Source organism: Symphalangus syndactylus, chromosome 11 (assembly GCF_028878055.3).
Source record: "Symphalangus syndactylus isolate Jambi chromosome 11, NHGRI_mSymSyn1-v2.1_pri, whole genome shotgun sequence".
NCBI classification, from domain to species: Eukaryota; Metazoa; Chordata; class Mammalia; order Primates; family Hylobatidae; genus Symphalangus; species Symphalangus syndactylus.
The window spans coordinates 20144556-20159568 of NC_072433.2; the positions used below are offsets into that span (position 1 = coordinate 20144556).

Genomic DNA, 15013 nt, shown 5'->3' on the forward strand with positions numbered 1-15013 from the left:
ACAGGTTTTAATACATTACAGGTATATATATGTTTTATAGAATTTTCGGTATAGATTTTACAGTTCACAATGAAAAAGATCAAAATAAAATAAAGGGCATGGAGACTTGCTCTGAAGAACAAAATGGATTGTAGATTCTGCAGAGGAAGGAAGTTGGCTGGGGCTGGAGTGAGGGGAACTCGTCAGGTGGGCTGAAGGTGGAGAAACACAAGAGATTTGATAGAATCTGGACAGTAAGAGTTTGGAGTGATAAACAGATAAAAAGATTCCAAAGAAAGTTCATCTCCCTACCAGTTCACAATTCTATAATTCCAGCCATGCCCTCCTAACCACTGTCAAAGTTTTCCTGTGCTCCTTCCTGAAGTAGTGTGTGTGTGCGCACGCTATTACGTACCTTGTTTTCCTTTTCACCACACCTATTCTATACTACTTTTATTTTATTTTATTATATTATTTTGAGATAGAGTCTTACTCTGTTGCCCAGGCTGCAGTGCAGTGGCACAATCTCGGCTCACTGCAACCTCCACCTCCCGAGTTCAAGCAATTCTTCTGCCTCAGCCTCCTGAGTAGCTGGGATTAAAGGCGCCCACCACCATGCCAGGCTAATTTTTGTATTTTTAGTAGAGATGGGGTTTCACCATGTTAGCCAGGCTAGTCTCAAACTCCTGACCTCAAGTGATCTGCCCTCCCTGGCCTCCCAAAGTGGTGGGATTATAGGTGTGAGCCGCTGCGCCTGAACGCTATACTACTTTTATAATTATCAAAAAACAAGAAAAATAGTTTTAGCTGGAACAAAGCAAACAAACAAATCACAGAGACAAGGTTCATAAGAGAATTCCAAACTATGTGCCCAAGCTCCTATGAGGACTTTAGCAACAAGGAAAGGAACATGAAGGTGATTGTCCCATCCCCTGCCTTCCTGACCACTGTCAGGGCTGGCTCACCCTCCGGGGATGCAGAGTGTGGATCCAGAGGTCTCATGGGTGGAAGCCACTATCACAGCTCTCAGGGAGCCCCCCGACAGCCAAGGGGCCATACCTCGGAGTTGGGAGGCACCACAAACTGGGAGGGCAGGGCGATGTCGGGTATCCGGCATTCCGTGGAGAAGGTCACCGAGTAGGGCAGAGGGTTCTCCAACTTGATGGAGGCTGATGCAACTTGCCGGACCGGGGTCACCATCTCGATGGTTTTGATGATGCCTGAAGGGATGACCCTGAAACTCACATTGTAGTACAAGAACTCATTTGTCACCTCGTTTCGGAAGGTCACCTGCATTCACGGGGAGAGAGGGAGGAAGGAGGGAAGAGTAGGGGTGAGCCGAGGGTCCTCTGCGCATTTTCAGGGGCTCCTTCTCTTTGTTAGCCTTGTTTGGCACGTGAAGCACGGGTACCAGGCTGACAGGACCCTCGCAGCCTACCCGGATCCCTGACAGCCAGACTTTCTAGTTAGGGATTCCAGCTCCTCCCAGATGAGAGATTATTAAATAGCCTGGGCTTGCTTTAGAAGAGGCTAGAGCAGAACTGTCCAATGCCAGCACTTCCCTGGTGGGGACGGCTGGCTGGCTCTGGAAAACAAGTGAGACCTGTGAGGTAAGTTTCAATGGGCTTTCTTTCTTTCTTTCTTTTTTTTTGAGAGGAAGTCTCACTCTGTTGCCCAGGCTGGAGTGCAATGGCATGACTCGGCTCACTGCAACCCCCACCTTCTGGGTTCAAGTGATTCTCCTGCATCAGCCTCACAAGTAGCTGGGATTACAGGTGCCTGCCACCGTGCCTGGCTAATTTTTGCAGTTTTAGTAGAGACGGGGTTTCATCATGTTGGCCGGGCTGGTCCTGAACTCCTGACCTCCAGTGATCTGTCTGTGTTGGCCTCCCAAAGTGCTGGGATTATAGGTGTGACCCACTGCACCTGGCCACAATGGGCTTTCTTCCTATTCCTGTTGCTGCTGGGATAGTTTAAAAACAATAATAACATCTGACACTTAATTAATGATGACTGTGTGCCAGGCAATAAATAGAAATGCTTAATTAGTTAATTCACACAATTCATAGGCACTGTTATTATGCCACTTAACCTTTTAAAATTTAATTTAATTTAATTTTTATTTTGTAAAGATGAAGGAACTGAGGCTTAGCAAACTCAAGTATCTTGCCCCAGGTCACACGTAAAGAAGAGTCAGGACCAAGATTTGAACCCAGGTTAGACTGACTCCAGAGCTCACACTTGGAACGACATTATACTGTCCCTTCACCCCTGCAACGGACTTGTGCTGCTCACCTCTTTAAGTTCTCTTCACTAGTGACTGATAATGTTCAGCATCTTCTTGCGTTTTTATTGGTCATTCATATAGCTGCTTTCATGCAATAGGGTCTATTGAAGTGGTTTGTCCTTTTTTTTTTTTTGAGACGGAGTCTCGCTCTGTTGCCCAGGCTGGAGTGCAGTGGTGCGATCTCGGCTCACTGCAAGCTCCGCCTCCCGGGCTCACGGCATTCTCCTGCCTCAGCCTCTCCGAGTACCTGGGACTACAGGCGCCCGCCATAACGCCCGGCTAATTTTTTGTATTTTTAGTAGAGACAGGGTTTCACCGTGGTCTCGATCTCCTGACCTCGTGATCCGCCCGCCTCGGCCTCCCAAAGTGCTGGGATTACAGGCGTGAGCCACCGCGCCCGGCCGAAGAATTTTTAGATGGACTGTTTCCTTTCCTTTCAGTGCTTTACAGATAGCTTCCATTATTTCCTAAGTGAAGCCAGAACTCTAGGACAGCCATTGTTATCGCTGTCCCTCTCTCTGTAATATGTATTTTTTTCCCCTGGCTGCTTTAAGCTTTTCTCTTTATCTTTGTTTTTTGGCAGTTTGAAAATGAAACGATGCCTGATGTATACAGGCATAGTTTTCTTTGTATTTCTCCTGCTTGAAGTTTGCCAGGTTTCTCGGATCTATAGTTTTTTTTAAAAAACCTATTTTTAAAAAAAATATCCAATTAAGAAAATTTCAGTATTTTTTCAAATACAGCCACACCTCCATTGATTGCACTTCACTTTATTGTACATTGCGGATATTACATTTTTTAAAATAAATTGAAGGTTTGTGACAACCCTGTGTTGAACAAGTCTATTAGTACTATTTTTCCAACAGCATGTGCTCACTTTGTATCTCTGCGTCACATTTAGGTAATTCATATTTGGACATTTTCCATTATTTTTATTTTTCATAAAGATGGGGTCTGGCTGTGTTTCCCAGGCTGGTCTTGAACTCCTGACTTCAAGCAATTCTCCTGCCTTGGTCTCTCAAAGTGTTGGGATTATGGGCATGAGCCACCATGCCCGGTTGTTTCATTATTTTGATATCTGTTATGATGATCTGTGATCAGTGATTTTGGATGTTGATATAGCTTGGCTTTGTGTCCCCACCCAAATCTCATCTTGAATTGTAATCCCCACATGTCAAGGGAGAGACCTTGTGGGAGGTGATTGGATCATGGGGGTGGTTTCCCCCATGCTCTCATGATAGTGAGTGAGTTCTCAGCAGATCTGATGGTTTTATAAGGGCTGTTCCCGTTTGCTCACCACTTTCTCTTGCCTGCCACCATGTGAGATGTGCCTCTTCCCCTTTTGTCATGATTGTAAGTCTCCTGAGGCCTCCCCAGCCCTGTGGAACTGTGAGTTAATTAAACCTCTTTTCTTTAGAAATTACCCAGTCTTGTGTATGCTTTATAGCAGTGTGAAAATGGACTAACAGAGATGTTACTATGTAATTGTTTTGGGGTGCTATGAACTGTGCCATACAAGATGGTGAACTTAATCAGTAAATGTTGTGTGTGTTTTGACTGCTCCACTGCCTGCCTATTCTCTCATCTCTATCCCTCTCCTTGGGCCTCCCTATTCCCTGAGACATAACAACATTGAAATTAGGCAAATTAATAACCCTATAATGGCACTTAAGTTAAAGTGAAAGGGTCACATGGCTCTCACTTTAAGTCAAACGCTAGAAATGATTAAGCTTAGTGAGGAAGACATGTCAAAACCTGAGGTAGGCAGAAAGCTAGGCCTCGTGCACCAAACATTTAGCCAAATTAAGAATGCAAAGGAAAAGTCCTTAAAGGAAATTAAAAGAGCTACTCCAGTGAACTCACAAATAATAATAATTACATAATAAGAATTATTGCTGATATGGATAAAGCGTTAGTGGTCTGGATAGAAAATCAAATGAGCTATAGCATTCCCTTAAGCCAAAGCCTAATCCAGAACTAGGATCTAACTCTCTTGAATTCTATGAAGGTTGAAGAAGTAAGGAAACTGCAGAAGAAAAGTTTGAAGCCAGCAGATGTTGGTTCATAACGTTTAAGTAAAGAAGTTGTCTCCATAACATAAAAATATAAGGTGAAGCAGCAGGTGCTGATGTAGATGCTGCAGCAAGTTATCCAAAAGATCTAGCTAAGATAATTGTTAAAGGTAGCTACACTAAACGACAGATTTTCAATGCAGATAAGCCAGCTTTCTATGGAAGAAGATGTCATTTAGGACTTTCATAGCTAGAGAAGAGAAATCAATGCCTGGCTTCAAAGTTTCAAAGGACAGGCTGACTCTTGTTTGGGGCAAATGCACCTGGTGACTTTCAGTTGAAGCCAATGCTCACTGACTATTCTGAAAATCTTAAGGCCTTTAAGAATTATGTTAAATCTACTCTGCCTATGCTCTAGAAATGGAACAACAGTCCTGGATGACAGCACATCTGATTTCTAATTACAGTGTGGCTTACTGAATGTTTTAAGCCCACTGTTGAGACCTATTGCTCAGAAAATAGATTCCTTTCAAAATATTACTTCTCTTTAATAATGCACCTGGACACCCAGGAGCTCTGATGGAATTGTACAGGAGATGAATGTTGTTTTCATGCCTGCTAACACAACATCTATTCTGCAGCCCATAGATGAAGGAGTCATTTTGACTTTCAAGTCTTGTTATTTAAGAAATACATTTCATAGGGCAATAGTTGCCATAGATAATGATTCTTCTGATGGGTCTGGGCAAGGTAAACTGAAAACCTTCTGGAAAGGATTTGCCATTCTAGATGCCATTAAGAACATCTGTGATTCACTGGAGAAGGTCAAACCCTCATGTATGTCTTTGAGGAGTTCAAGACTTCAGTAACTTGAAAAGTAGAGGAAGTAACTGTAGATGTAGCAGAAATAGCAAGAGAACTAGAATTAGAGCTGGAGCTTGAAGATATGACTGAATTGCTACAATTTCATTATAAAACTTGAATGAATGTCCAGTTGCTTCTTATGGATGAGCAAAGGAAGTGGTTTCTCAAGATGGGATTTATTCATGGTGAAGATGCCATGAACATTGTTGAAATGACAACAAAGGATGTAGAATATTCACAAACTTAATTGATAAAGCAGCAGCAGGATTTGAGAGGACTAACTCCGATTTTGAAAGAAGTTATATTGTGGGTAAAATGCTTTCAAACAGCATCACATGTAACAGAGTAATTTTTCATGAAAGGAAGAGTTAATTTATATGGCAAATTTCACTGTTGCCTAATTTTAGGAAATTGCCACAGTCACCCCCACCTTCAGCAACCACCACCCTGATCAGTCAGCAGCCATCAACATCAAGGCAAGACCCTCCACCAGCATAAAGATTATGACTCACTGAAGGCTCAGATGACCATTAGGATTTTTAAGCAAATAAGTAATTTATAATTCAGGTATGTATGTTACTTTTAAAGACCTAATGTTATTGTACACTTAATAGACTACAGTACAGTGTAAACATAACTTTTATATGTACCAGGAAACAAAAAAAATTGTGACTCACTTTATTGTAATATTAGCTTTGTCATGGTGGCCTGGAACTGAACCCACAGTATTTCTGAGGTATGTCTGTAATTTAATTTTCTGCCTCATTCACATTCTCTCTCATTCTCTTCTTCCCAGAGAATGTTACGTTATGTTTAGAACAGTTGCTGTGAAGTCTGCCTGCTAAATCCAACATCTGGCCCATCTTGGAGTCAGTTTCCATTGACTGCTTTTTTTTCTTGACTATGGATCACATTTTTCTGCTTCTCCACAGGTCTAGTAATTTTTATTTGTGTACCAGACGATGCTGATGATCACTGTAGAGATTCTGGATTCTGTTGTCTTTCTTTTAACAGTGTTGATTTTGTTGTAGGAGGCAGTTGAATCACTGACTTGAATTTGTGTGGGTTTGGTTTTATGCTTTGTTAGAGCACATCCGTGTAAAGCTCAAGGTATTTATCCGGACCTTCTGACTTGCTGGGATTCAATCTCCAGATTTTGTCCTCCCTGTAGAACTTGCAGGTGCTTAGTTTTAGGCATTTTTAAAGGGCTGATAAAGAGAAGGCCTTATACTAAGGGAATGGCCCTTTCTCCTAAGCCTTTCTTCTGGCTTTTCTAGTATTTTAGCTGGGTTCTCAGGATTTTAATGAGGTATTAATGCAATCTCTTTCCTCTGGCTGGGCCAGACCTCCAGTGTTCTCCAGCACTGATTAACACATAGTATCGCTATTCCTGTATCAACCACATAGCAGCTGCTCCCTGGTAAATCTCATGTTGTCTCACCCTGCACATGTGCAACTCTTAGCCAAGCATAGTGAGGGGAACTCCCATGCTGTCTTCTGACCTGTCCTCTTTACTCATGCACTGGTCCCTTCTCTCTGGTGTCCTACACTGTAGAGACCAGCCTTTTTGACTGCCCAAAACTCTGATTTCTGCCTCCTCAGCTCTTTGGGGGCTGCTGTGCTTTGCTTGGACTCTAGCTCACTGAATTGTAGACAGGAAATTGTCCTTAGGCAGAGAACCAGGATAATCGTGGGGATTCATGTCATGAGTTTTCCTTCCCTTTCGAGGATTGCAGTATTGTGCGGCCTGTTGTCCAATGCCTGAGAAAAGTTGCCTCAGAGATTTTGTTGGGTTTTATGTGTTTTTTTTTTTAATAGTGGGAGGAGTATAAAATGGAGTATTGTAATCATTATAACCAGAAGCAGAAATGCTTTTTATTCTTTAAAAAATGTTTGTTATTATTTTTCATGTCAATATGTATTACTGTAAGGAGACTGGTGATTTGGGTTCACGCTGTCATTTTTACTCTAAAGTCTTTTCACTGATATTTTAATACATATCTTTACTTATTTTTTGTTTACATCCACAGTTTATGAATATCTCTATTCCCTTCCTACTTTTCTCTCTGAATGAGAAAACTTCTCTTATTTCCCCCATTCAATTCCTCCAGAATGAGGAAATGTTTCTCATTGCCTTGTTTTATTCTTCCCCTTGCTATATTTCTTATGTTCAGGTCATATGAAAAACTTACGTTAGATTGTCTTTCAACAATTATTTAAAATTACCTATCAATTTAATTTTGATTCCTTGCTTATTATATCCTTGTACTTTCCTCTTTGATTCAATTTTTTTTTTTTTTTTTTTTTTGAGACAAGGTCTTGCTCTGTTGCCCAGAATGGAGGGCAGTGGTGCGATCTCTGCTCACTGCAACCTCTGCCTCCCGGGTTCAAGCAATTCTCCTGCCTCAGCCTCTTGAGTAGCTGGAACTACAGGCATGCATCACCATGCCCAGCCAATTTTTGTGTTTTTAGTAGAGATAGGGTTTCACCATGTTGTCTAGGCTGGTCTTGAACTCCTAACCTCAAGTGATCCACCCGCTTCAGCCTCCCAAAGTGTTGGAATTACAGGCTTGAGCCACCACACATGGCTCACTTACTTATTTTTTAAGCTTTACTAATTCAAAAACTTTTAATTTTGTATTCATTTTCAGATAGAGTTTGTGCATGTGGGTGGGTTACTTTTTTTTTTCTCTTTTGAGACATAGTTTTGTTCTGTTGCCCAGGTGGGGTGCAGTGGTGTCATCTCGGCTCATTGCAACCTCAATCTCCTGGGCTCAATCAGTCCTCCTACCTCAGCCTCCTGAGTAGCTGGGACTATAGGCATGTGCCAGCCAACCTTGGCCTCCCAAAGTGTTGGGATTACAGGCGTGAGCCACTGTGCCTGGCCCTGGGTCAGTTACTTTGAGTCCTTGCATGTCCAAGTTTTGCTGTCATAGAGTTTTGTCTGGAAAAAGAGTTCTGGATTGACAATCATTCTCACTCAGAAATTTGGATAGCTTATTCCATTATCTTCTTGTATTTAGTGTTGCCACAAGAAGTCTCAGGTTACCATGATTATTAGTTCCTTTTATTTCCTCTAGAATCATTTAGGACTTTCTCTTTCATCCCGGTTTTCTGAAACATTGCTCTAATGTATTTAGATGTGAGTATTTTTTTCATTCACCCTGTTTGGCAACTTGATGGACCCGTTCGATTAGAAGACTCGATCTTCTTAAAAAGCCCTGGAAATATTTCTTCAGTTATTTGGTTGAATATTTTCTTCCTTCTAGTATTTGTTTCTCTTTCAGGAGCTCCTATTACATATATATTAGAACTTCTTGATTTATACATTGTCTCATATTTCCTTTCATTCTGTTTTTGAAACAGCTTTATTGAGATATAACTCACATACCATACAATCCCTCATTTAAAGTGTTCTATTTAGTGGTTTGTAGCATATTCACAAGGCAGCGTAGCCATCACCACAATAAACTGTAGAACATTTTCATAATCCCTAAAACCCTATAACAATTAAGTCACTCCCCTTTTCCCCAACCCATCCCCTCCAGCCCTCAGTACCACGAATCGACTTTCTATTTCTGTAGATTTGCTTATTCTTCAAATTTCATACACCCGGAGTCATACAATATGTGAATGGCTTCTTTCACCTATATTTCAAAGCATACATTCACTTACATTTCAAATCATACATTTGTTACTGGCCTCTTTCACTTAGCATAATGTTTTATAGCAGGTATCAATATTTTATTTCCATTTCTTTTCATTGTCAAATTCCATTCTATTTATACACTTACCAGTTCATGGAAATTTGGGTTGTCTCTACGTTTTGGCCCTTATAAATAATGCTGCTATGAATATTTGTGTATAGATTTTTGTGTGCACATATGTTTTCATTTCTCTAGGGTATTACCTAGGAGTTAAATTGGTGAATCATATGAACTCTATGTTTAACCATTTGAGGAACTGCCAGACTGTTTTCCAGGGCAGCTGCACCATGTTATACTCCCACCTGCAGTGTATGAGGGTCCCAATTTCTCCACATCCTTGCTGATGCTTGTTACTATTTAATTTCGTTTCATTTCTTTGTCCTCAAGGGCTAAGGTCTGGTGATATTACTCAGCTCCATCTTGTAACTGATTAGTAATCTCCATTATAAAGTCCATCTCTCCTGGATGGTTTTCTAAATATTCTATTTTTCATTTCTAGAGTCTCTAATTGATTCTTTTTCACAATAGCTTATCCTTATTTCATGAGTATGATTTTCTCCCTTTGGGGATATAAATAATATTCACTTAAAGTTTTCTGTTTGCTTTAATAACTTTTTTTTCCAGAGGTTCTGATTTATTGAGCAGGTGTTTCTATTTTATTGTAAGCTTTTTTAGATGTTTCATGATTTCTTGATTTTGAGGTTCTCTTAAAATCTTGTCTGTCTGTGAATGCTGATCTGATGAGATGTGATTGGAGCATCCTACTCAGTTATTGTAGAAAAGGAGATCTCACAGTGCTGGATGCATCTTGCCAGTATCTCTCTCTCTCTCTCTCTCTCTCTGCGTGTGTGTGTTCCTAGATACTTTCTTTTTTTCTTTTTCTTTTTACTTTAAAATGTTTCCCCTGGTGATTCTATCCCACATCATGGCTCCAAATACTATCTATAAATGAAAAATTCCCAAATGTTATCTTCAGTCCTGACCTCTCCCATGAGCTACAGATCCACACATGCTCCTTTTCTTCAAAGCACTTATCTCATTTTGTAATTATACATCCACAGTGCAATTATTTGAGCAATGCCCATCTCTCTCCACTAGACTGTGTGTTTTGTAAGAACAGAGATTGTGCCTATTCAGGTCGCTGACCTGTTACCAGCAATCAGTATAGTACGTGGCATATGTGCTCAATAGATACTTGTTAAACCACTGAATGAATGAGGTGAAACACCTCATGTGTGAGAGACCCTGTGATGTCTTGGAGCAGTGACTATGGGCGGCCATCTTTACTTGCTAACACCAGGATCAAACTCAGGGTCAAACGTCCTGAGTTCCAGGGTGGTGCCTTTGCCATGTAGATACCTTTGCAGTGTATGTTCCCTCCTTGTGGGAGAAGAAGTTCAGTTTGTAGTCTTTCTTAGAGCCAGACAGTACATCAATGTAATCAAGGCCCTTCATAGTGATGCTTAGGTCCGGCTTCTCTGGTTTCAGTATTTCCACGATAACCCGGAATCTGGGGCAGCATAGGAGAACACAAGAGGGGAGAGGAAATAAGACCATTAACCCAAAGGAAAAAAGGAAAAGTGCCAGCTGTACTCTTGATTTTATGGGAAGTGCATGGGTCCAGGGTTCTAGTCTTCACCCTGTCACTAACAATAATGGGAACTGCCACTTACTGGCCACCTATTATGTGCCAGGGACTGAGTGAGTGGCCTGTGTGTTACAGGCATTAATCCTTGCAGTATCTGTAGGAGGTATTAATACATATCACTATCATCTTCATGTCACTAAATAGAGGCCAAGAGAAGGAAGATAAGATGTTCCAAGAGAAGGAAGGTAAGATGACTGGTTACTGGCAGAACCAGGATTCAAATTTAGGTCAGGCCTTTACCAACTATGCTAAGTAGGAAGCCTTCAGTACATTGTGCCTTTTCTCCCAGCCTTGAGTTCCTTCTCTGTAAAAGAAGGGGACCGTGCTTGTTGGCCTTGAGCTTTCCTGGTGCTCGATTTCCACTCTGCTCCTACTGCAAGGACAAGATCCAAAGACTTGCTTATCTGGCCAGTGGCTTAGGTGATGACAGAACACTCAGCAATAACAGTGATAATTATCATTATGATAATAACAGCTAACATTTATCGAATGGTTATTTTGTGCCAGGAGACTTACAAGTAACTAACAGCACAGAAAAGAGAATCTCGCTAGAGGCTTAGTGTTCAGGAAATGCCTGGTCACATCAGGGAACTTTGTCTCTGACTCCTCGAGCCCCTCAACATCCTCTAGAGGTCCTAAGTAGGGGAAAGACCAGGCTAGATGGTGAAAATCCTCCTTCCATCTCCCCACCCAGCCCCCTAGCCCTACCCCCTTACCTCTGGGGCTTGTTCAGCCAGTTGGTGATTGGCAGAAGCTCAGTGTAGGGGGTCTTACATGGCACTTCACGATAGATATTGGCTACAGCTTTGGGGAGCTCAGAAGTCCCATGCAGAGCATAGAGCCAGCCAGTCCCATCCGGGAGAGGGAAGAAGAGGGTGCCCTAAGGAGAAGAAGGATGTGATCAGAATGACACACAGCATTCTTTATTAGGGACTTATTGGACATGTAGAGACCCAGGATTAATGGAGGATAATGGAGGCTCTGGAAAGAAACACAATACTTTGGAAGACATCTTGGTGATATAGTTCAGGAGACAGAAAAATGTTCATACGTATCCGAGCCAGGAATCCCATCCCAGAGAGCCTACTGAAGAAAAATCCCTCCAAAGAAAAAAGTTATGCCTATATGTAAGCACCACTTATAATGTTGATGAAAATTTGTAGATAAACATTCAACAAATGGGACTGTAAAACAATTATGGAATTCTCATTCAGTGAAATATTGGGCAGTTATTAAAAATAATTATCACAAGATTGCATAGTTAAATAGAAAAATGCTACTGCTATACTGTAAAGTGAAAACAAATTGAATGTAAAATTGGGTATGTTATGATGATAGTTATGGCTGTATCTGAATAAGGATTGGTAGTGAAGATAGAAGAAAAAAGTTCGTTTTTTAATAGGGTGGAATATTGTGGCCACTTTTCTTTTTTTTTGTTTTGTTATAGTCACCATTATGTTATTTATGCAATTAAGTGAAACATTAATTACTTGATGCTTGGTCTGGACTCCATTTCAGAACTGAGCCCCTGGCTCTACGACAATCCCCTATACATTAAAAAAAAAATGAAAAAAGGAAGCCAAAGCTTGATAATCTGCACAATTCCCAATTCCTCACTATTCCAACATGATCTGGGTGTTCCCCATCTAACATTCTCTGAGCTCTCAGCTTCCAAAGTGTTTTTTATTTTTATTTTTATTTTTTTGAGAGGGAGTCTCACTCTGTTGCCCAGGCTGGAGTGCAATGGCACGATCTTGGCTCACTGCAACCTCTGCCTCCTGGGTTCAAGCAATTATCCTGCCTCACCCTCCCAAGTAGCTGGGATTACAGGTGTGTGCCACCATGCCCAGCTAATTTTTGTGTTTTTAGTAGAGACAGGGTTTCGCCTTGTTGGCCAGGCTGGTCTTGAACTCCTGACCTCAGGCGATTCCACCCTTCTCAGCCTCCCAAAGTGCTGGGATTACAGACATGAGCCACCGCGCCCGGCCCCGAAGTGTCCTTTAACTTCATTCACACAGTGCCACCTTCAACTATGCCAAGAAACCAATGGGGGTGGGGGGACCTCAGCCTACCTGGTGCTTGCGGTTCTCCAAGTTCATGGTGCGGGGCTTGTAGGTGATCTCATAGGGCTTGTTTTGCTGGTGGGCCTCCAGGGTGACGAACTCAGGCCCCTCCCAGTGCTCGCCCTCAAAGATGGGGTGCAGATTCCAGGTCTGGTTGGTGCGGTTTGACAGCAGGATGGTCTGCGTGTGCTTGGAGCGCACCTGGCATGTGAAATTCACTACCTGGAAGAAAGCAGGCACCTCATCTTCCATGGCACTTCCCCCTGGTCTGTCTCCAGGGCCAGAGGTACAGAATATGTGCTGGGGAAGACTGACTTTAACAGTGCTTCCCATCATGAGTTTCAATGGGTCTGTTTCCTTTTCTTTCATTCACTCAACACATACTTACGGGTACCTTCTATGTGCTAGGCACTGTTCTTGGTGGTGGAGATGTAGCAATGAACAAAATAACAAAAATGTCTGCCCTTGAGCTGAGACTGTAGTTGGGGGAGACAGACACACAAGTGGAATGTAGAGCATGCAGCATAGAAATAAGTGCCAAGGGGAAAGACGAAGCAGAGGGGGTGCCAGATTGGGAGTGGGTTTGAGTTTTTACACGGTGTGATCAGGAAGGGCCTAACTGAGCATATGTATTTGATTAAAGACCAAGAACGATGAGACCTGGGGAAGAGCCTGAGTGAGCTTGAGTGTAACTGGCAGAGGAAATGCCAGTTACAAAGCTCCTGGTTTTTTTTTTTTTTTTTTTTTTGAGACGGAGTCTCGCTCTTTCACCCAGGCTGGAGTGCGGTGGCGCGATCTCCGCTCACTGCAAGCTCCGCCTCCCGGGTTCAGGCCATTCTCCTGACTCAGCCTCTCCGAGTAGCTGGGACTACAGGCGCCCGCCACCACGCCCGGCTAATTTTTTGTATTTTTAGTAGAGACGGGGTTTCACCGTGGTCTTGATCTCCTGACCTCGTGATCCGCCCGCCTCGGCCTCCCAAAGTGCTGGGATTACAAGCATGAGCCACCGCGCCCGGCCGAAAGCTCCTGGTTTTGACAAAGGGCAGGGAGGCCAGTGTGGCAAATGTGAAGTGAGCGAGAGGGAGATAGAGTGACAAGGGACAGCACGCAGGGCCTTGGAGTGATGGTAGACACTTTTTTTTTTTTAATTGTAAAAGGAGGACTTACGAGTGTTTTGAGTAGAGTGACCTGATCTGATCTATGCTCTAACAGAACTGCTCTAGATGCTTAGAGGTGACAGAAGAAGAGAGATTAACTAGAAGGCACTTGCAATAGGCCAGGTGGGGGATGACAGTGGCTTGGGTGGCACTGGTAGCACTGGGGCTGGTGGAAAGTGGGTATATTCCAGTTGTACTTGGAAGAGCCAACAGCATTTACTGCTATATGGTATCTTGGGTATAAGTGGAAGAAGGCTCAAGAATGACATCCAAGTTTTTAGTCTGAGCAATGAGCAGAATGGAGATGCCCTTTACTGATGTGGGGTTGACTGTGGGAGGAGCAGGTTTCAGGGAGAGATCGGGAGCTCAGGTTTCATACATGTTAAATTTGAGATGCTATAAGTCAAGCAGGAAGTAGAATTTACAAATCTGGGGTTCAAGAGAAGAGTCCAGGCTGCAGATAAAGATTTGGTTGTCAGTATAGCAATTTCATTGTTTTTATTACTGTTGTTGTTTTGTAGAGATGGGGTCTCACTATGTTGCCCAGGCTGGTCTTGAATTCCTGAGCTCAAGCAATCCTCCTGCTTCGGCCTCCCAAAGTGCTGAGATTACAGGCATAAGCTACTGTGTCCAGCCTAACAGTGTTTTTTTTAAGGCCAAGAAACTGGCTGAAATCAACAAGAAATGATTGTATGTAGAAGAAAGAAGGAATCTAAGGACGAATTCTTGACTGACAAACTCCAATGTTAAGAAGAATCAGAAGGCCAGGCTTGGTGGCTCATGCCTGAAATCCCAGCACTTTGGGAGGCCAAGGTGAGTGGATCACATGAGGTCAGGAGTTTGAGACCAACCTGGCCAACATGGCAAAACCCTGTCTCTATTAAAAATACAAAAATTAGCTAGGCGTGATGGTGGGGGCCTGTAATTCCAGCTACTTAGGAGCTGAGGCAGGAGAATCGCTTGAATCTGGGAGGCAGAGTTGCAGTGAGCCGAGATCGTGCCACTGCACTCCAGCCTGGATGACAGAGTGAGACTGTCTCAGGAAGAAAAAAAAAACAAAAAAAAACAACAGGAAACAAACAGAAGATGAGAAGGAGAAGCCGGTGAATAGGAAGAAATCCAGGAGAGAGTGGTGTGCTGGAGCCAAGTGAAGGAAGTGTTTGCAGGAGGAGGAACCAGTTTATGGTGTCAAATGCTCCCTATAGTTCAAGAAAGAACTGGCTATTGGATTTAACAATGTGAACAGTGTGGTATTGACATAAAGATGGTTAAATAGATCAATAGATGAGAACAGAA

The 15013-nt window shown here is 42.5% G+C and overlaps 1 protein-coding gene across 5 annotated transcripts in view; it reads right to left on the reverse strand.

Moving 5' to 3' along the window:
• The window catches only part of HYDIN (HYDIN axonemal central pair apparatus protein), a 491920-nt gene that overhangs the window by 11754 nt on the left and 465153 nt on the right, over nucleotides 1-15013 (reverse strand). For all 5 annotated transcript variants that reach the window (XM_055298612.2, XM_063611543.1, XM_055298611.2 and 2 more), the window contains 4 exons: nucleotides 12570-12782; nucleotides 11214-11377; nucleotides 10209-10359; nucleotides 1039-1269 (listed from right to left, as the gene is read on the reverse strand). In XM_055298612.2, the coding sequence (XP_055154587.2) occupies nucleotides 1039-1269; nucleotides 10209-10359; nucleotides 11214-11377; nucleotides 12570-12782 (759 nt within the window). The remainder of the gene's footprint in view (nucleotides 1-1038; nucleotides 1270-10208; nucleotides 10360-11213; nucleotides 11378-12569; nucleotides 12783-15013) is intronic.